Raw genomic sequence first — 21338 nt, 5'->3', positions numbered from 1 at the left:
ATTTTTGAATTGCAAGATGTTTGAGACTTCGACATCTGAGATATCTAAATTCAGGATAGCTTGAATTCTTGGAATTTTTAGCATCTTTTATTTTTGGAATTTTTAATTCTTATCCTTTGAAGAACACATCAAGGTTCTTATGATCCTTTTATGTTCAAAAGTGCAAATTTCTTGAGTGCTCTTGAATGTTTTAGTGCATATACAAAGATTTAAATAATCGTCGCCCGTTACGTGGTGGGTATGCGACATTATTAGACTTATAATTCCATGTGTTTTTGAACGTCCCCTTATACTTTCGAGAGCGAGGCTGCACGATCGTTATCAGCCACGAGGGATCTTGTTAAAGGGATGCGAAACAAGTTCTCCGCGAATTCTGTCGCTGGCGATGATCGCCGGACGCTGTTTCCGTCGTAGAAAGTGGCCGCCTTAAATCAACGACTCGCAAAGGAAATAGCGAGTGGTAATTGAGCCATAACCCTCGGCCGACGAACACACAAATATTTCAGCGCCGGGAGCCCGTTCATAATTTAGCCCTTATAATTAAGATGCGCCGGCGACTTTCCCCACTGGAAGCACTTTGCTTTCGTTACACCCGCATGGATTCCGATAAAACGAGGAGCAATATTGGCAATGTTCTCATCAATAAAAGGACGCAAGCTGCATCCATGAATGCTACTTTACTACGCAACTTTAAAGTAGAAAAGATTTTTTTTCAGAGATACGGATTTCACAAACTTCCCATGATATTTACGGTTCAAATTCAAGACCTTGAAAATTTTAAGGTTTAAACATTTCAACCGAAAGTAATGTTTAGAAGAATTTTAAGTTTTGAAAACCCACAATTCCGAAGAATCAAAGTAACAAAGATAAATTGAAGACTCGAACGTTTAGCCAAGCTTAAAAAAAATTGATTTTTTGTACGATTCCCATTTGCTTTTCTTCATCAGTCGCTTGATCAGTCCTACGGCGAGAAATATAGACGTCGCTTACGCTTACAAAGATACCCCTCGGCGATGATTAAATCCCGGTAACAATAACGGTTAAGCTATCGGCTTGCTTATCAGACGCGCGGATCTCTCCACAGTGCCTCCCGGAATTTCGATGCGCCCCTTTCGGGTGGAGAAACGTGGTCGGGGACATAAATATGACGACGGAGTCACGACCTCGGCCGACCGACACACGTGCTGCGGCAACGGCGGAACGAGCAGGGTAACATAATACGCGCGCAACGACTGGCCGGGCGACTCTCGCGCGCACCGTAACGCATCGCGGAGACATGCATCATCGGTAGCCATTCTGGTGTCGCAGTATATTTCTCGACCCTTTTCTTGGATCATAGTAACGCCGCGCATAGCCTCTTCGTTATCGTGTCTTTAAAAATTCTAGCATATTAAAACTCTAGGAAATTTTTTATCGTAACTATATCTTGGAATTATGAGATTTTGAGATAATAGTAGCAGGAAGGTGCAATTGGTGTAATAAAAGTAATAAATGCAAATAAAGCAACAAATGTCCGATTTGCGTGCTAAGTCCAGCACAATTGTATTTTAATCGTAATTTATTAAATTTACAACTTTACCAGAAAAAAAAGAATACGACAAGAAACAGCTCTTGCTTTGTTGGAATTTTAAAGAACACACAACAATAATGCCATGAGATCTTCCGGAATATTATATTTCCAGTAACATGACTTAAAGCACATCCGTCTTCAAAATTTCGAAAAATTCAAATTTTTATCGAGAATACTCGCATCAACAACTCTCAAGGCATAAACAGTTCTCATGAACGATGGGGATCATTTCGAGTTAAGATGTCAAGTGTAAAGGATTCTCCTCTGGAAGTTCTCGACGAGTGAATTATGTCCGCCCAGCTGGAGAACACGGCTAGTCTCTTTATTACGGATGGCAGGACGCGAGTGATCGGTGCGATACCCCGATGTAGTAGATCTCATGAGATAGGGGGAGGAGGGCGTATTTGTACGGCGACACCTGCACGCGCGGGGCCCTACTTCATGCATCACTGAAGAGAATGCGAACGACGGCTCCTTCCGTCGACGATGTACCAGCCCGCGTTATCAGATTCACGGACAATGGCGCCCCGCTAGCATCCGTTTGTCCGTCCGCATCACCAGACACCCTTGCAGAATTAATTTCGGCGAAACGCGGTGATACAAGAGCCACGAGCGGATATACTTCGACGTCGCAATCGGCGTCGCGCTGTTCCTCACGTTCCTCTTACGCTATGCGGAATTTAACACGTTACGTAACTTCACATTACGAGATTATTACGTCGAAGATTTCGCGTCATGAAGTGTCTAGTTTATTTTGTTCGTGAGATGTAAGAAGCAAAGAGCGGAAATGTTGAGTAACTGTAATTTTCATGCTTAAGTGAAAATCCTATTTTTAGACTCACGTGCTGACTTTTATGTAAACCTAAGAAATACATATTATTCATGAATTTAAAACTACATTATAGTGTAATTATACCAACTTTTAAATTTATTTTGAGAAATTTCCTGTTTTGGTTTTTATTAGGAGCAAGAAATATGTCTGTGTCTTCGGTTTATCGAATCACTCCTCAAATTTGTAACGAATAACGAAAAGAGACTCGGTCCGAAGGAGATGAAGAGGGAGGAGGAAAGAGCCTCCGCTTTCGCAGACATAAACTTCGTTCTGCACGCGTCTCGGCGGGAATTCGTTGGTGGTTTTTACGAGTGGTCGGTCGTCGCTCATCGCCATGTTCGCCGAGGGATTCGGCGCGTATCCCGGCAGGGGGTGCGTTTTCCCCCATGGGACCTGCCAAGGTCACACGCGCGGCCACTCGCCGCGAACGCTGGAGAGGACCGCGAGTGTCGCCGCATAAACCATCCCCCGCGAAAGTATCGCGTTACCGCTGTGCGAGCCACCGCATGCAAGATGGACAGCCGGAGATTGCCGGTGCGCGTGACTTACGAGCCCCGTGGACTTTGTAATCCCACGTGTAGGTTACATCGTGCAGACGCGCGTGCGCGCACCTCGGCGTAAGGTCCCCGTAAACCAAGCGGGAATTTACGACGTTACGAAGGGAAGTTACGTAAGTAGCGCGGCCCGGCAGACGAGGAATGCGGTTGTTTGATTTTTCAGACATTCAATATTCCTAATTTCGGGAAAATTTCAGACGTTTTCGAAAATTGGAGCTGCAAAGTTTCTCAACTGTTCGATCTTTTAACGGAGTAAGAGATCGCTTTCTGAAACTCAAAGATCAAAAATTTGAGATTATCTATTTTCATATTTTTCAAAATGTCCGTCTCGCAGTTTTCAGTATCAAGATTTCGACGAGAAATGTTTCATAAGAATTATGAGACCATCCTTCGCATTCTTCGCGATTCTTACAGAATGAGAGAAGCTTCTTTCGCTTGTCGTTTTCCAAGTAGTGTTATAAATTACGCTCAAGACGCACAGCCGCATCAGTGGTGAACACATAAGCCATATTCCGGATAAATTACAACCCTGTAATTTCCCCACATCTATTACAATGTCCGATGAGGTATCTTACAGGATTGTCCCCAATCGCGGAAGCATAAATTCGCGCGTCCGCCACCTCCGTGTAAAGCCGCGTATCTCGTACAAGTATTGGAGACCGCTTCTCGCGTTGGTAAATCGCCGCTAGTCGTTCGGTTAGCGTCGCAGGTAAGTTAAGTCGGGAATCGTGGAGGATGAAGCTCGGAGTCATGTTTCTGCGCTGGCTGCGGCGAAGGTGGAATGGAGGGCGAGCTTCCGCCTTGTAAAAGGAGCATAGATACTCCTTAGGATTCGTATGAGTCGTAAAATTCAACTCGAGCAACCAAGAGTCGCTCGGCAGTAATAATGAAACGAAAAATCCAACGCTGCCACTTGACTTGAAAGGTAGAAACTTTATTTTCGATAAAGTCCTTCAACTTCTTCATCAATAAGCGTAATCCATGAAATTCTCCACATTGTGAGTTTTTCAAAAGTTTGGGAGCGGAGATAGGAGAAGAGGGCCTAAAAGAGAGCTAGGCGTCTGACAATCCAAGAGTCATCGGGTTGAGAACGAGGGTGTAACGTCAGGATCTCGCGACGTATCACATATACATCGGCTGTCGAAGGGCCGGTCCGATCGTCGCCGTTGGTATGCCAATAAGAAGGCGGCCGGCGATATAGCGTCGTGATCTAGATTAATGCGAAGCGGTGCCGGCAGCAGTCACGTAGCGTCCCACGCGCAGCGTGTGTCCGGCGCGCTCGCGAGCGTTGCGGGCACCGGCGTCCGCAGGCTGTCGCTACATTATTCATAAAATAAAACCCGCGAGGAGTGGTAGCTGGGCTCGACCGCGCGCGACGGGGGGAAAAGCGAAAAAATCGAGTGCGCGCGCGCACGCGGGGACCGGACCCACCTTGTACGTACGAGCGTCGAACCCCGCGTGAAGAACCCGGCGCTGGTGCGCACGGTCGCTGGGGATTAACGCGAAAATCATTCATCAGCCCTCTCTGTCTCTCTCTCTTTCTCGCTTTCATTCTCTCTCTCTCTCTCTTTCTCTTCTGCTTACCGGCACTTCCGGCGAGCGCGTATCGTTAATAATGCGATACATGCAGGCGCGCTTGTCCGCTATTAAGACCGCGTTACTCGCTGACAGCGACGATTTTCACGATTCTTTGGTTGTTGGGAATATGCTACTAATGACGGTCACGATGGACAACGTATACGTAACGAATAAACGACAGCAAGCATGTGGATAACGATATGCAACAACGATACACAGAATATTCTTTCAGTGATCCGAAAGTCTTCTCAAGATCCTCGAAACTTGAAGTCTTGGGATGTCTCTCGGGTTCGCTGGGCCTCTAGAAATCCTCGAACGTGTGAAAAGTACCAAGTGCCTGACGAGGACCTGACGAGGTCTCGGATCTCTGGGACCGGAAGGCGAGGCAGAAATGCTCCGCGGACGTTATCGCGGCGCAGACAATCCCGTAAAGATGGCTGGCGACCTTGATACAGATTCTGTAGGCGCTTTATGGTGTCGTGTCTCTGTCGTATTAGTCAGCGTCCAAAAGATACGAAGGTCTGGCGATATCTATTCGTACATGTGCTCGCCACATACGCAGTGTCCATGTGCGACATGCGAGAATTTAATTTTGAATAACGAGCACTCGTAGCGGATTCCCGATAGCGAGGACATTTTATTCACGCGTGCGTTCATCGTAAGCTGCGTTAATATTGATTAACGCTGCTGCTAATATAAATAGTTGTCGATACAGGTACCGTTAGGATGGACTCCGCGTACGTAAAATGGCAGCTTAAACACCATCAAGATCCACGCCGTCGATATATCATCATCCACGTGAATATCATCAGTCTGATACTACACGGGAAGCGCAAATTACACATTACGCGTATTTTTCTCACGATTCCTTGCATTATCAGTGATTATTGATGCAAGCTCGATCAGGAACGCAAGTTATCACTTCGAATCATTTATAACGCTTGACATTCATACATTTATGGGAGGAATAGAATTTAGCTGAGTCCTCCGCTTAAATTTGTTCCGCAGGAAGGTTCGAGCTAAAATTACGCGAAGAATGACCGTCCGCCGTCCGGGACGAGATTACGTCTGTGTTTCGGGACACCATGTATCGTGTCCACGGTCTCTCTACATTTCTGCCGGCAACCCGTTTCTCCGCGCGCGCGTTCGGGGATTAAGCGACCCGGCCTTGCCTGACGACCGATGCCGTAAATTATTATTTTCACGATAAAGGCCGTCGGGCGCAGAGAGCGCTGCGCTGAGTGGAAATTCCCCCGGTTGCACTGCAATTAATGCATCTGACGATAACCGCGGCGCAGATCTAATCGGCGCAGATCCGCCGATTGTGGCGCGGCGCGCGAGATAAATGCGCCTGAGCGGCTTGAGAAATGCGACGGCGACACATCGCCGATACGCGGACGATGAGACCGACGTGCGGCAGGATTAAAGACGCCAAGTGTGCTTTCGCCGTATCGGGTCTCGATATCGTAATCACGCGCCTTCGTACCGATACTTTCGCCGCACACCTCGTACGCGTCAAATATTACGTAAAATACGAGCCTGAACGCGCAGATCGGACTTGAGATCCGCGCGTGAGAGAAGTCTCGCTCCTCTCGGCGGCGAACGAGTCTCTTCACGAGAACGCGGAAGTCGTTTAGCAGTGAATTCCGAGCGCCGATTGTCGCCCCGCGGCCGCGACAATTGGAAAAATGAGCAAAGAATTGTGAAGATAAGTCGCGAACGGCCGTTTCGGGAGCGATCCTCACATGAGAAACCTCGGCGGCGCGCTCGCGCAACTTCCCTCCCGGAAGAAAAGAAAGCGCAGCGGCGTTTCTCGCGCGGCGCGAAGCGGGGCTCGCTCGGGAAGGAAAGAACCGAAATGAGGGGAAGGAGAGCCAGAGAAGAAAGAGGAAAAAGGCCGAGTCCACGTGGTCCGAGTGTGCGAACGCACGGCGAGCGGTCCGCCGCCGCTCGCGCTCGCGCGAGGTTCCATAAAGGATTTCCGCCGCTTTTTTTCCCCTCCCTCCCTCCCTCGGAACGAGGGCGACCGCTCTTGTGTAGACCGCGCACTCTCGCATTGTATAATAATGTATCGCATATGGCGCATCTTGTAAAACTCTGCGGGCGTCCGCCCGGTCGCGCCTCCCCGCCTCTCCCCCCGTCCGGGCCGGGGATGGAGACTTGAATGAGGTCGTTCCCGGGGCCCGATTCATTCATCCGGCTCGACGGGCCTCGGAGGTGACGAAAGGTCCCGAAAACCGCCTCCAGGTCGCGTCCGGCGGGGGGGCGAAGTCTGCGGATTTCGGTCGGCCTCGTCCCGATCGCCGGCTTCGTTTACCTGCGATGGTTAGTCGGTTGCCTGGTTGGTCGGCCCGTGAAGGCGCATAGGGTGTGGTGTTTCGCCCGAGGAGAGTAAATAGGGGGAAGAATGTTTTATGGGATTGAGGGCAACACGGCTCGCCTGTGAGAGCTTTGGTGCGCGTTATGCGTCATGTCACAATGTCTCTCGTGCCGTTTCACGCTACGTCATGTGTTCCCGCTTTTATACAGCCTACCGACGTGAATTACTCCGCCAGGGAACGAGAAGAATTCGCTTGTTGAAGATATATCGGTGACAGGGAAGTTGCCCGGTTGAATTTCTGAGATAAATCTGCCTCAAATTTGCGGAATAAATGGTAGATTGCGATTTATTATTTCGGAGACACCCAGCATCGAAACTGCTAAATTATCTTGTAAATGCTTGTTAACGTTCTTCGATTTTTCTCTGTAATTTTATTGAACTGGAACAACATGTATATGTTTTACAAGACATCTTATTGAATTTTCAGATGCTTAGTAATGTATTTTGAATGACGTTTCCGAATTTTCTTGCTTTTTAGGTTTCAAGTATCTATCGTCTTCACGTATTGTTCACTTTCAATTTTTGTTGGGCGGAGTTATCCGTTTGCGCGGTGTCTCGCTCGATTAGCCAACTAGAGAACGACAGATCCGATTAGGTAAAAATATGCGCTGTTACACCGCTGGAGACGAACCGCATCCGTGGTCATCGGTCCATTGAGATCGGGGTAGTCAATAGGATCAGAGACGATAACAATGTGTCCCGAGTCAAGAGACCCTCGAAAGAGCGAGAGACTTGCCGCGGTTAATCCCGCAGATTAGGCTTCGGTCTTACAAACAGCCCTCCGAATTTACGATTTTCTTCCGCTCTTGAGCTGCCACCAAAAAGGATATCCTCCCTTTGTGACGGTAGCATCACCATTTTGGATCATTTCCTTCTGTGCACTTTCAATCGCACCTTTCATTTTCACTTCCTTCCTTCATATGTTCAGCTTTCCTTTAACGTTGAGGAGAAACCAAATTTGATTTTTTAACAAATTTGTTAGTAAGCCGCGCACACGTTTACTCATGTTATTCGCGTGTAGCATTCTCGTTGCGCTCAATTGACGTGATGAGTCTCGTAATCCTTCATTTGCATTGAGTATAAATGATGATGATACCAATCTCGTTTTTCGTATAATTGTTCCGCATCTTTTCGTTTTCTAATCACGCAGATTCTATCGCGGATGCCATTTTATGATATGCATGCACATCCTCCCTTTGTTCTCGTCTATTCTATTCTCATTGATATCTCCTAATCTGTGGAAACTTGGCTCGCGGCGATTGCAAACATATTTCGAAGAAGCTCTGAGCAGTAATCGTTCCTTCGACAATCTGGAGATTCTCACGTTGAATATTTTAGGAGGTGAGAATATGCACAATCCCAAGATCTCTCAGAATCTGTCATGATGATTCAGTTGTCTAATCAATTAGAAACATAAAACTGATAAGACAGATTCCTACGTTTTTATCTAACAGAAGAACCAAAGTCCAACGTGTCAATAATTCAGGCATCAAATATCCCACACCCGTGAGTGTTTAAGAACCTAAAGGAGCCTGCGAGATTTGAGGACCGTATGGGATCCGAGTGCGTCTCTCCCTAATCGAGGGAGGAGAGACGCGCGAGCGTGTCGCACGTTTTATTCCATCGTCACGAAAATATCCATTTCCGATCCCGGGCCCAGCGCGGCGGCCTGGACCGGCCTGGGAGACGTGTCGTAAAGGGCCGCGCGTATACGCGCGTATACGCTTGGGCCGCGGGACCGGCTCCAAGAGGATCGGCGTTATAAGATCGGCCACGTCTTTATCTAGGTTCTTTAGTAGGGGGTGCGCGGGGAGGTAATATATTTGGAAGGCGCGGAGCGAGATAAGTGGTTAGGTAGGTAGCCGCGGCGCGGTTGTCGGCCAGATAGTCGACCGGCTCCGGTAATGGAGACTGCAGGGTGCCGCTAATGCAGTAGCGATGTCACGGCGCCCGGTGCATCGGTATACTCTCTCTTCTCTTTCCGCCCTTTTGCCTCTCCGCGCGGCCACCATACGTATATCCAGCGGCCTCCGGCCTCCGCGATATCAGCCGACGTGCACGTTCCCCCCGTCGCCTCCTTTTCCTCCTTTGCTTTTTTCCTTTACGTTTTTTGCGCCTTTTTCTCGCTCCTCGTCCGTCGTTCGACGTCTCCACTCTCTCTTTAACGGAACTCTATTGGGGACGTTGATATCGGGGGATATCGCGATGCGATAGCAGTCGGACGTGCGGAATGTGTTCATACAGGATAACACGATGCAGCGTCGCGCGATCAGGTTTATTTTCGTGCGGATTATTTCTTCGTTCGTTGATTAATTGGATGCGAGAGATACATCGGGGGATACGGGGTTCTCCGTCGACCTGTATAACATTACGTACGTAATTTCTTCTGCTCTTTGGTATGTTAAATCTTAAGTGGCATAAATACACTGTTAGTGTCGCGATTATTCAATTGCGCGCGGCATTTAATGGTTTAAAAAGTTTTATAAGGAGATAATAGCAAACAATTTAGATCGATTTAGTATAATTTTTATAATATGATATCATGCTGTTTTAATATACAAACATTTTGCAAAACATACACGCGAATATCTACAATATAAACACGCACATAAAATAATGCAAACTGCACTCAATTTATTCAGTACATTCGACATGCATTGCGGTATAATATTGATTTCTTCTCCGTTCTGTTTGCAGGATGTTTGGCAATATGAAGCGGTGCGCGCGCTGCCAAGCGGCGATCCTGTCGTCCGAGCTGGTGATGCGCGCGCGCGAGCTCGTCTTCCACGTGCGCTGCTTCTCGTGCGCGGCGTGCGCGGTGCCCTTAACGAAGGGCGACCAGTTCGGCATGCGGGACGGCGCCGTCCTTTGCCGGCTGCACTACGAGATGGGGAGCGAGTTGCATCCGGCGCAGAGCCCGCCGGTCCCGGTCTACCCCGGGCCGCATTATCCTGGCCAGCCCTTCCCCTCTCCCGAGTTCCTTCATCATCATCATCACCATCATCACGCGCCGCCGCATCCTCATCACTCGATGCATCCCCAACACCCTCACAGTCACGTCAGTCCGGTACCCTTGCAGCCCTCTATGCCTTCTGTACCCGATGCGTCCTCACCTCCCAAGGTGCCCTACTTCAACGGCGCCGCCACTGTGGTCCCGCCACCCAGGCAAAAGGGCAGACCCAGGAAGAGGAAACCCAAGGATCTCGAAGCTATGACTGCGAGTCTTGGTGAGTTTCAAGAGCTTCATAATAAGGACTTTAACAGGGAAAAGAGAACTTTAATTATCGTGTCAGTCAAAAAAAGATTGTGCGACAGCTGGGAAATATGGAAAGAGCTACCGAATTCTGAGATTCCTAAGTCACAGTTTTAACAATTTAATTATTAAAATTTTCTCTTTTAAATTTGAGATAATTCGTTAACGTTCAAACTTCAGAATTTTTTAATTTTCAAATTTCATAAATATTTGACCGTTTCCAACTCACGGTGTGCCAAGATGCCTAAGTCTCACGGTCCTATAAAGCAACCAGACAGTTCGAAACTTGGAAAAATCCGAGTGCCTAGAGATCTGAGGTCCAGATCTGTCGCCGTTCTCGTGAGAGGCGACCTCCGATCGCGCCTCGCGGGTGGAACGCATGACCGTGCTCCCGACGTGATTTACGGGTGTGCGTGGGCGCGCGCGATGCTTGCCACCGAAGCCTGATAAAATTTGTCGGCGCGACATAAATTCCCGAATCGAATTCTCCAACAAAGCGTGTACGCGTTGCGTCGTGCTCGCCGCGTGGGCGACTCGCTCGCCGGCAGTCGTCCGAGAACTTAATTCCTGATTGTTGACCGATCGTGGGAACAACTGGTTCCCAGCTGGTTTCGGCCGAAGAACCACTGCCGGACCTCGAAGCTTCCACTTGCCACCTTCTCTCGCTGTTCCTTTTCGTCGTCTCCCTCCCCCTCCTTTCCGTCGCGCTGGAGGAGGTCGCTCGATGTCGCCGTGTCGTCGTGAAAAAGGATCGTAGCAGCGTGCAGGTGATCGCCTGGTACCACAAGCTGGTCTCTGATCTATCGTGGATCATGCCGGCAATTTTTTACGACCGTTGCTAAGGGCTGCGACGATCCACGCTTTCGAGGCGGGATAAATGACCGTGCGTTTGGTAATTGCACCTGAGTTATCGTTGTAGCTCGAAGCAAGCGATCTCGCGCGCGAATAAACGCCTCGTACAGATTTCTCGTATTAATTGTTTAGCAAGGAAACCCGTGCGATTGATGTCAACTCGAGCAGTGAATGAATCCGTGTCGTCAGATTGGGATACGTCTCCGAAAACTCGTTCGTAATTTATGCTTTCGTAATAAAGAAATCATAAACAGCATCGCTTACGAGATTCTACTCAATGAGAGATATTCCAAATTGCTTTCTTTCAATCTTTCCAGCTGATAGTTTACTTCACAGGTCGTCGAACGATCCGCGGTTGTTCCGGAAAGATTGGCCGAGCTTGGATAAAGCTATCGGCCAGGCTTGGCTTTCGAGTCATGCCGAGGCAACGCGATGTACCGACGGAAGCGAGTTCTAACGCTGTTTGATGCGTATCAACAACTCATTAGCTCCTCGTGTGCGAGAGGCGGGCTAGAGGGAGGACGGCGATAGTATACGCGAAAGGCCGCTGGATACACGGCCAATTACAACTCTATGCGGCAAATAGTTTGTAGACACGATACCTCATTCTGGCGCAGCGATCTATTGCTTTTTCCTGTCTAAGAGGATGATATTGTCAATGTCATCATCAATATCTGGCCCTGGCGGAAGGCAAAAGAGTGGCACGAATAAATTCAAGCGCATTGCTATTTTTCTGCTGCGTCAACTTTTCTCAAAGATTAATGCAAACTCCGCGACAAACTTGGATTTTAATACTAGACGTCTTCAAGTTTACCCAGTTTCATAACGGCGCTATCCGGATTCGTGTTGCAGACCTGAATGCGGATTACATAGATATGCCATTCGGCAGAGGTCCTGGAACTCCTGGCATGCCCGGCTCCAATAGTAGAACGAAGCGAATGAGGACGAGCTTTAAGCACCATCAGTTGAGGACGATGAAGGGCTACTTCCAGGTCAATCATAATCCAGACGCGAAGGACCTCAAGCAGCTTTCCCAGAAAACGGGCTTGCCGAAGAGGGTGCTGCAGGTAAGCGGAATTTATTTATTTGATTGATAATTTGGAACGTAGGTTAATTTCTTTTGAATTGAATGAATATCCCTTATATAACTTTAAATTCTAGCTATGTAGCTAATATTACCGAGCAGATTCAATTTACGAATGTTGATAAATCACTGCAAACACAAGTACGATTGCGGCGCGCCCGCAAACGCGAGCGCAAGTCGTAAAAAGAAAATCCAAAGATGGATAGCCGGTGGTTCTTGCCGCGGTCTGTGCGTCCCTCGTTTTTCTCTTGGAGAGGGTGCACCCTATAAAAATATTCACGTGCGCGCGTACGCGAGCCGCGTAGAGACACGCGCTCCTCTCCCAATTAGTGTGACGCGCACGGCGTGGCTGCGAAGTTAAAAGAACCGCGCGGAACGGAGCGATATTTCCGTCGACGCGAGCTGTGGCCTTTCTCCGTAATTACGAGCCGGCGTCAATCCGGAGACAGTCAAAACCCCCGGCAGGCGGCTAAGTTTCGTCGTAACGTCGGGCCCGCGCCGGCTTGCTCTCGTTAACCCACTACCGTTAAATTATTAGGCTGTTACGAAAGTTTCGCGCGCTCCTTTGTGAAGCGTGGAGCGCTTGGGGTGAAAAGGGTGGTCAAATGGGTGTAGGAGACATTGAGGATTTAAAGGTGAAGGAAGCGAGGTGAAATGGGATGGTTTGAACGATTTGGGTGAAAGTATAGATCCTGTTAGAGTAGTTTCGTACTTTACATATCCAAGTTACATTTTTTCGAGAGCTACAATTAGAGATTTAAAGACTTGGAGATTTAATCATGTTCTTATTTGTAATCAGGGATCTCAGTTATCTATGTTCTAAAATATCAACATACAAAAATTGCAAAAGCTCGTATTTTTAAAGTCCCAAAATTTAGAAGTTCCAGATTTGCAGGATTCATACATAACTCGAAGCAATGGAAAAACAAAATTTTCAGATACGAGAATTTAACAAATCAGAGTTTGACACCAAATCAGAATTCTAATCGGAAGCCTAAGAGATTTCCGAATGGTTATCGAGCTGGGATATAATTTTAGAGAGATCCAATATCAAATATTGCGCGGAGTCGTCGCCATGTTTCTCTCGCCTTCCGTATAACAGTCATTTCGTTACATTGCGCCCGCTTCTGCGTTCATTCGTGGAGGCCAAAGGAGAGGGTTGGAGGTGGCTACTATTGTATTCATAGGGTTCTTGGTCGCCATCTTGCTTGATATTGATCGCGAGACGCACGAATACTTGCTGGCGGCTCGCGCGCGCGCGCGTCCGCTCACGTACTCGAAGGGGAAACACACGAGTCGCGCCGACCTCTGCGAGTTCTTTCGTCGCGGGGGAGGAGACTGTCTTGAAAATGGCGACGTGGATTGCACCCGTCTTTCATCTATGTGAATATGAAAGAAATTTCTGTAACACGCGTGATCCGTACGTGTGTGCGCGCGCGTGATCGTGCAATAAGAAATTGTCTAATGTTGCGCGGAAATTGCGGATGCAATAGACAAGACATAGTGTTCGCGAATTCCTTGCGTAACGTAAATGGCATAATGGCGACGTATCTATTCAGACAACTCGAGCTTTATGATTGGAATCTACTTTGATTACAAAATCTTGAGAAATTTTTATATGCGCGCGAATGTTGCGATATTATTATTATTTGTTTCTTAAAACATTATTTTATTGTTTTTTATTTTTATTTAATTGCATCTACTTCAAACACAAACAAGGGTTTGTCAAGGAGCGCTGCTCGTGCAAACTTTGCGACGATTTCGACTTGAACGTAACGGCTGAAGTCCTCGACTTGTCTTGTTCTCAGGTATGGTTCCAGAACGCGCGAGCAAAATGGCGGCGCATGGTGCTGAAGGAGGGTAAATCGGACAAATGCGACAGTGGGGTGGACGGTGGTAGCCTCGGTGACCTTGAGCTTTACGGGAACAGCACCGGAAGTGGCGGACCGCCGATGAGTCCGTCCTTTGTCCTTGGTGGACACAGTCCCGCGTCTTTGGGTTCCCTGGATTGCGCGTGATCCTTGAGGTCCAGGTTCATCCTTCCTGACTAGCGTCGCGTTCTCGTCCTAGCCAATAGGGATGATCGGAACGCTTGCTCTGCTGGACAATCGATCGCGCGGCGAGATTGCGAGTGCGCGAGACCGATGTATTGTGAATAATAATTGAAACGTGTTGTAAAAAAATAACGTTTCCGCTATGTCGATAGTTCGAATGGGAAATGAACGATCAGCGAAAATCAGGTACGAAGCGGGATTCGCATTTCCTTGCTTTTTTATATATTATTTCACGTTTTCGAACGTCGTTCGAAAGCACCGATCGCTCGGTCGAATCGGGGTCTTTAGACGAAAATTTCAAGAATTTTTTGTTATCCTGCAATCTTAAAATTCGTTTCTTTAAGGTTGCTCGCTTCGCTCCGAATGGCTGAATCTAGGAGATGTGAGAGATCGGCACGAATATGCCGATGCGTGGATCCGTTTAATCGAAATAGAATCGTTGTATTTATTGTAGCTCGAATTGCGGCGCACCGTCGCAGAATACTAAAGTCGTTCGTGTTGAAAGTAATGTAATTAGTAACGAGATCTATTTATTCGTCTAAGCCTAATTAAGGATCGCGAACATTACCAGTGCTGTGAAAATTCAGTGTTTCGAGGATTCTCGCAAAATCGTCGACATCCTTAAGCAAGGGAATTCGATGTTCCTTTCACGGATTTATTTAACGTTCGAGGAGTGTCGATTATTATTGCGTTGAAATGTTGTGAATCAATTTATTGATTATACGAAGATAATAATTAATATCATATACTTTTTTTTCTTGTTTACAGCTTATATTTTTTCCATTCCTGTTTCAGACATGATGTAATTTGTGACGTAATTATCTTAAATGCTTTTTTCCAGCCATGCAATATTGATCATTTTTAATTTACAAAGCAATAAAATTATAATACAAATGTCATAATACAAATTAAAAATAACGAAATCAATAAAAAAGTAACAAATCAAGATCTCTCCGAAAGTTGCTACCTTGCCAGTTTTTACTTTTTTATTTATTCTGGATGGATTCTTAAACTCTTGTTGACACTCCATCGAATATGCGAGACGCTGGATTTTGACGGGGACAATATTAATTATTTATAAAAAGAGCTGCGCGCTCTCGGCGTTATTATAATTGTACATTATTGCTCAAAAGATCAGACCGCAAGACACACAGAACCAGAGATAACACACGGAGGTTCGACGGTTATTGTAAATAAAGGACGTTCCTTAAGGCACCGCTATAGGTTGTAGGGCCCTATTAATTGCATTCGGTAGCGGTCGTGCTTCTCTAGGCGAGAGGTAATAATAGTAATGACGATACGCAGGACTACTGTTATTATTGCTCCTACTAGTAGTCCTCCTTGTAACGATACGGAAGAATTGTCCAATTTTTGCAAGATCATTTTTTCATTGAATATATTTTGACAATATATGTTGTGCGTGTCTCTCTATGTATTTCCCTCTCTCTCTCCGTTTCCCAAATGTTCTTTCAAGATGGTAAGTGACACTGATCAAGCTTAGAGATTATTCGGAATGCATTTATTATTTGTGGATGTAAAAATAGTTATATTATATTAGGCATTACATAACAGTTTTTACAAAATTTTAAGGAAACATTAATGATGCTAATTAAATATTAAATAATTTTGCGCGTGACTTAAAAGAGAACACTTCGTTTAATGCGCGCTTTTTGTCTAGGATATGAAGTAGATTGAGAAGTGCATTATCCCATGGAATTCTTAGAGTCAGCTTTCGACAACAGAATCCGAGATCCGAGATCGACTTTCCACGAAGGAGACGCAATGGAAAGTCGCACGGTGGCGTGCAAACCGCGATGGTGAACCAGAATTTCACCTGACAAAAACCGGCGCAACAATGTCCGTCTTGTCTTGCCAGTTGGTTAACTGGATTCACTGACCAGAGATAATGGCGGAGTATCCCATCGTGCTCCATTTATACACGCGCGCCGAGTATTACGTGAAACTTGATTTATCGGTCCAACATTTCAAAATGACATTATACTTCGGACACCCTCGGAGGAAGGTACTGTCGCAGGACTGAAGCGTTATGGCATAAATCCTAATCGCATAAGTCTTGCGTGCACCGAACTGACGAGAGAACGATTATTTTAAAACGCAAGGTGTTGTCTCAGTGTAGCAATATATCTGAGCGCATTATTAATGCAAAATCGGGAGGAGGAGGAGCGACAACAGTTCCTACTCGCGTAATTCATGCCTCTCATCTTATTTTCAGGCTTCTGTCCATCGGGACCGGCGACACGCGGCATCCGTAGATCTCCCGACGCTGCAGCGTCGATGATTTAATGGGCCGATTATGCAGAGCTATGAAAATGTGACGTGCGTGCCGTGACCATTAAAACTGAAATCATGTCCAGCGCGTCAGACTGAATTACGCAAGACTGGATATCAGAGCCGTCGCAAATTACGTGTTCTTTCCATTTCTTCCCCCACGGTAGCTCGCACGAATATCCATTACGAAGCATCGTAAACATCTGCATTTTGCCGGTCCATTATGTCGTTACCGATTTATGTCCGTTCGTTCTTCGTGAGAAGGAGCGCGATGCAAAAAACACCTGAATCGCTGGATTTAGCATAAAATGAGCCACTTCATCCGCGTATATTGTAAGATTTACAAGAAAAATATAAAAATAAATGTTACTTTGTGGCTTCCTGTAGCAACGTAACAATGCGAGAAGAATCTCATATTAATTAGGTGCATATAATTATACTCCGTGATGTAATAGTCTCATAATCGGAGGCAAGTGATGAAAAAGAAAAGGCCTTTAACAGGCCGATTTATGTGCCTATTTATTTGCCACGCGCGCTGAGATTCTATTTGTTCGGGCCACTGCCCCCTTTCCATCCGTCAGGCTTTGAAAAGTCCATATAAATGTCGTTTCGCTAACGTCGCCCCGTTCTGATTTCTAAAAGAACTCCGCGTTCACACACCGGGATTGCGACGCGAGCGGCAAACGGCTTTCCTCCGGCCATGCAATATGCATCGGGCTGCATTCAGGACGCATAGCGAGCGCGCCGATGCGATTTCAGCTCGCGATTATTCGTCGGATTTCTAAGCTAAAAAAGGATGACGGGAGATAAAAGGAGCGGCAGCGTGGCGTCACACATCGGCGACGAGGAAATACGAACGACAAGCTCAAGTCTCGTTACTTCTGGAAAACAAGTCGTTTTCGTTTGTCGCGTACACAACTATGTTGAAATTAACGTTTACGGATTCTCCAGCCTCAAGCTACCCGAGTCTTTCTATACATCATCGTTAGCTGTCAAAACGTCAAGTATTATAAAGTATTATAACGCCTACCCGATAAATCGCTGATTTTGTTTCATCTAATTAACTCCGTTCTCAACTAATTAATTTTCATACAATGTTCGTAATCCTATCGAAGCAAATACACTTTTTGCGTGTATTTCGAAGACGTCTTCGACGATATACGATGTTTGCCAGGACGTTCTCTTCGCGATGATGTGGCTGCAGTCCTGTCCCGCGGAGGATTCACGAGGACACGATCGCTGCCACGAACGGTCGGCCGTTGCATTCGACGAAGTAAATGAGACGTCGTGGATGTTCGACACCGTCGCACTGTCATCGACGATTTTCTGTCCGCGTATAGTCCGGCATCGATCATCCGCGTTATCGGTATCTCGATCCTGGAACCGGTCAGTGGACAGTGGGTAAACGAGCCTCGGCATCGGCCACGGGGATCTAGGAATCCTTCGGTCGCCCTGCGTCACGCCTCATCGGCTTTGAAAATGAACGATCTTTGAATGTGACTGGAACACGCGCGATCAGTTTGTCCCTTATTCAGTCTCGATCGAGTATCGAAAATATTTCTGGGTTCTCTGGATATCTCTCTCTGAAACTGATATCGGGATCAATATCAGGAGAAGAGCTTTTCACAATCGATACATGTCGATCCCATAAATAGTTTTTACATTATGAAAAGTCTATGGAAATCATATTTGTGAAGTCTCGCGGAATATCCGGTTTCAAAAGCAAATTCTTTGGGAAAGTTGATATCTAATTGTAAGATTCATCGCTGTCCATTCGCTTTCTTGTTATTTCTTGGAATTTGAAAATGTGTGAATATGATATTTCGATAGGCATTTTGAAGAGATAAGATATATTTTAAGAATAATGTGATGAAAATATTGATAATTTACACACGATAATTTAAATACGTTAAATACTAAAAATAAATTCTATTGCCGCATGCGTGAAGATGCATAATTTAAGTAGGAATTAAATAAATTGATTATACCTAAAATTAATGTACATAAAATTCTGTTAAAATTTAATTCATTGTTCTTAAATCTGTAAAACAAGTTACAAAAATTCATATTTTAGGTTTGTGAAATGACGGGAAATAGCAAACAGGTGATTTCGGTACATCAAAGGAGCCGATCTAGACGGACGATAAAATAAAGGCGTAAATAAATGAATTAATTAAGACTTTATTCCGAATGACTAATTTTTGATTAGTTATGCCGGCGGTGTGATGTCGGCATAAAACGCATATTTAGTTAATTAATGGCCGCGTACGCGGTTGAAATCATGCAAGTCATGAAGATAGTGACGGATCGATGATAACACGCCGTCGGAATTATCGCTATTTTACTTTGATCTGCTGATTGCAGAGTTCAACATTAGCTTCCAATTTTTGCACACTTTCTCGTTTTTCATGCTTTAATCTACATTTTCAATATTACTTCTTGTACTTGACGTTCAAAGTGTGTTTCACGAAGGACGTCTCTCGCAGTTTGTATTTGCGCGTTGTATTTTACATTCGGAATGCGATATGTCGCATCCGTGGCCGCGTGTGATTTGTCGTATTTGCGTTTCTTCTGATCCCCCCGTCGGCTTCCTTATCACGATGAACGATTCTGCGTCGTTCTGCGCTCTTTCTGAAAACCCGAGAAAGTGTAAAAGGAGTGAGTGTCGTTAATAACTCCCGCCACGTGACATTATTTCCTGGTGCTAGTCGCTCATTAAACTCCGCTTCCTGATTTTTTAATGCCTCGCTCTTGCGCTACGCGCGGATGCACCTCTCCCGGCTTCACTTTCAGTTCAGGAGACGTCGTCTCGTCTTAGTGCGTCTAGCTCCCAAGTTCTACTCCGTGCTTGCTACTCATCCGCGAAACACTCGCACGCACCCTTTCGTTTTAACCCCTTTTTAGCGCCCCCTCCGTGCTCGAACGCCACTCTACAAGAGATCCCCCAAGCATCGACGCGACGCGTTTGTGCGCGAGTGAATTCTCCGGAAGGAGACTCCTCGACAGGTAGTGCGCAGGAAATGAGTCTCCATCAAGAATTACTGGCGTAAAACCATCGAGGCGCGACATGCAGTTCCCTTCCATTGGACCTACACGATCATCGGGGATCTGAGTCTGTCACTTCTTGATGCTTCCTTTACACTTCTATCTATAACTGAAAAATGTAGAACTAGGGAATAGTCAATTATTGAATTGATTAAAGCTAGCTTTGGTAAGACTCAAGAGTTTAGAATTTATTACAGCTATGAGTCTCTCATTGAAGTGATTCGATAATTCATGGGCTGAAGAGAAATTATTCGGAGACTGAATTATTCCATGGAGGATTCTCACGGGTACATCATTTAAATCGGATATATCATTCTGTGATTAGATGCATCAAGTAATGATCGACTGCGGGTATCGTGCTGAACCTTTTGGAAAGGCTTCGACATTTCTGTGGGCACAGTCTTCTCTTGCCAATTCGTCTTCCTCTCCCTGTTTCTCTTTCCCCGTCTATGGAGAGAAGCACGCTTCTGTATGCACGCGTTTGTGGGATATTTGCGGGTTCCGTTTTTCTCTGCCACCCACCGGGCGCTGTTGACGTCACGCCCGGATACCATTCGACAAGGGGCGCCGCTCTTCTGGGCCAATAATTTAGACTTCAAGGCGCGGCCGCGAAGATCGCCGTGACGGAGTATCAAAAGCCACGTGCTCACCCTCCATTCGTTCCCGCACCCTTCGTCCCTTAGCCGGTCAAAGCGGAGCACAGCGAAGCGAAAGAGAGTCGAAAGAGCGAAGAGAAGCACGGGGGAAAGAGGGAGGGGGACATGCTATTTATTCATACTCTGCAGCTCAGCACGTTGTCCCCCAAATACGTTGGATAAACCTGAATAGGGTGTATCATAAAAGCTGTATATCAATAGTAGGATCTCGAGGATCTAAAATTACTGGGACCCAGATTTTTATAAATCCATAATTTGAAGATCCGGAATTTTGCACACTTAAGAAAACTAAACATTTCCAATTTCCAGATGCTCTTGCATTTAAAAAAATTCCAGAATCTTTAACCGATTAATCATCAGTTTAAAGAACACACTTGTGCCGTCACACACTTTGTCCCGCAAATGCAATATGCCTCATCTGTTTCTAACAAACATTGCTGCTGGTGGAGAAAACGAACAAATTCGTCCAGCGAAAGTGACGGGCGCAAGGAAGCCGCACAATCACCGCACCAAGAAACAGTATACGAAGCGAAATGAAGGAGCCGTCACTAAAGAGCCGCAGGGAAAAAAAGGCAACTACCGATTCTAGCGGTGAGCCAGACGGGGTGCCGTTAGAGGGCCGCGCGTGGAGAATTCTGGAGGAACACGAGATGGGGCGTACCAGAGGGGGTGAGTTGAAGGGGGGGCGTGGAGGGGGTGAGGGGAAACTTCCTCCACGTGACAAATAACCGTGCGGATTCCACGGATCCGCGCGGCGCGCAAAGTCCGCGCTAATTAGCGGCTCACGAGCATGCCGAAAAGAGACACGGCTAAAGGCGAAAAGGAAAAGGAAGGCCGAGAGAAAAAAGCGAGGCGCGAGAGAGCCACACGTAGGCCGAGTAACCTAGGAATACGGTGGTGGGGGGTGTTAGACGGCGGAGGGGGGCGGGAGGGAGGGGCCCGCCGCAAGATGGCAAGCCGAGCGACGGCAGCGGCGGGGCATTTGAATATATCGGCTCGGGGACAGTGAGCAATGTTGCACCTGCCGCCGCGAGTCAGCGTAATAGCTACGAGATGTCACGCGAGTACAAGCACGAACAAAATTCGCGCACAGGCATGTTTCTAACAAATCTTTGCGATGGTGACTTTCATCATAATGAAGTTTATGTTGGATATGTTGTTTCTACATACTGGTTGCATCGGTGGCAT

The 21338-nt window shown here is 46.6% G+C and overlaps 1 protein-coding gene across 3 annotated transcripts in view; it reads left to right on the top strand.

Annotated features, from left to right (window-relative positions):
- The window catches only part of LOC105279805 (protein apterous), a 33635-nt gene extending 18063 nt beyond the window's left edge, over positions 1-15572 (top strand). For all 3 annotated transcript variants that reach the window (XM_011339843.3, XM_020031831.2, XM_011339842.3), the window contains exons 4-6: positions 9615-10144; positions 11875-12089; positions 13915-15572. In XM_011339843.3, coding sequence (XP_011338145.1) covers positions 9615-10144; positions 11875-12089; positions 13915-14124 — 955 coding nt within the window. In that variant the 3' untranslated portion in view covers positions 14125-15572. The remainder of the gene's footprint in view (positions 1-9614; positions 10145-11874; positions 12090-13914) is intronic.
- Positions 15573-21338: the final 5766 nt, after the last annotated feature.

Source organism: Ooceraea biroi, chromosome 7 (assembly GCF_003672135.1).
Source record: "Ooceraea biroi isolate clonal line C1 chromosome 7, Obir_v5.4, whole genome shotgun sequence".
In the NCBI taxonomy this organism is placed as follows: domain Eukaryota; kingdom Metazoa; phylum Arthropoda; class Insecta; order Hymenoptera; family Formicidae; genus Ooceraea; species Ooceraea biroi.
Note: the sequence above shows the minus strand (reverse complement) of the source record. Positions and strands in the feature narration are given on the sequence as shown.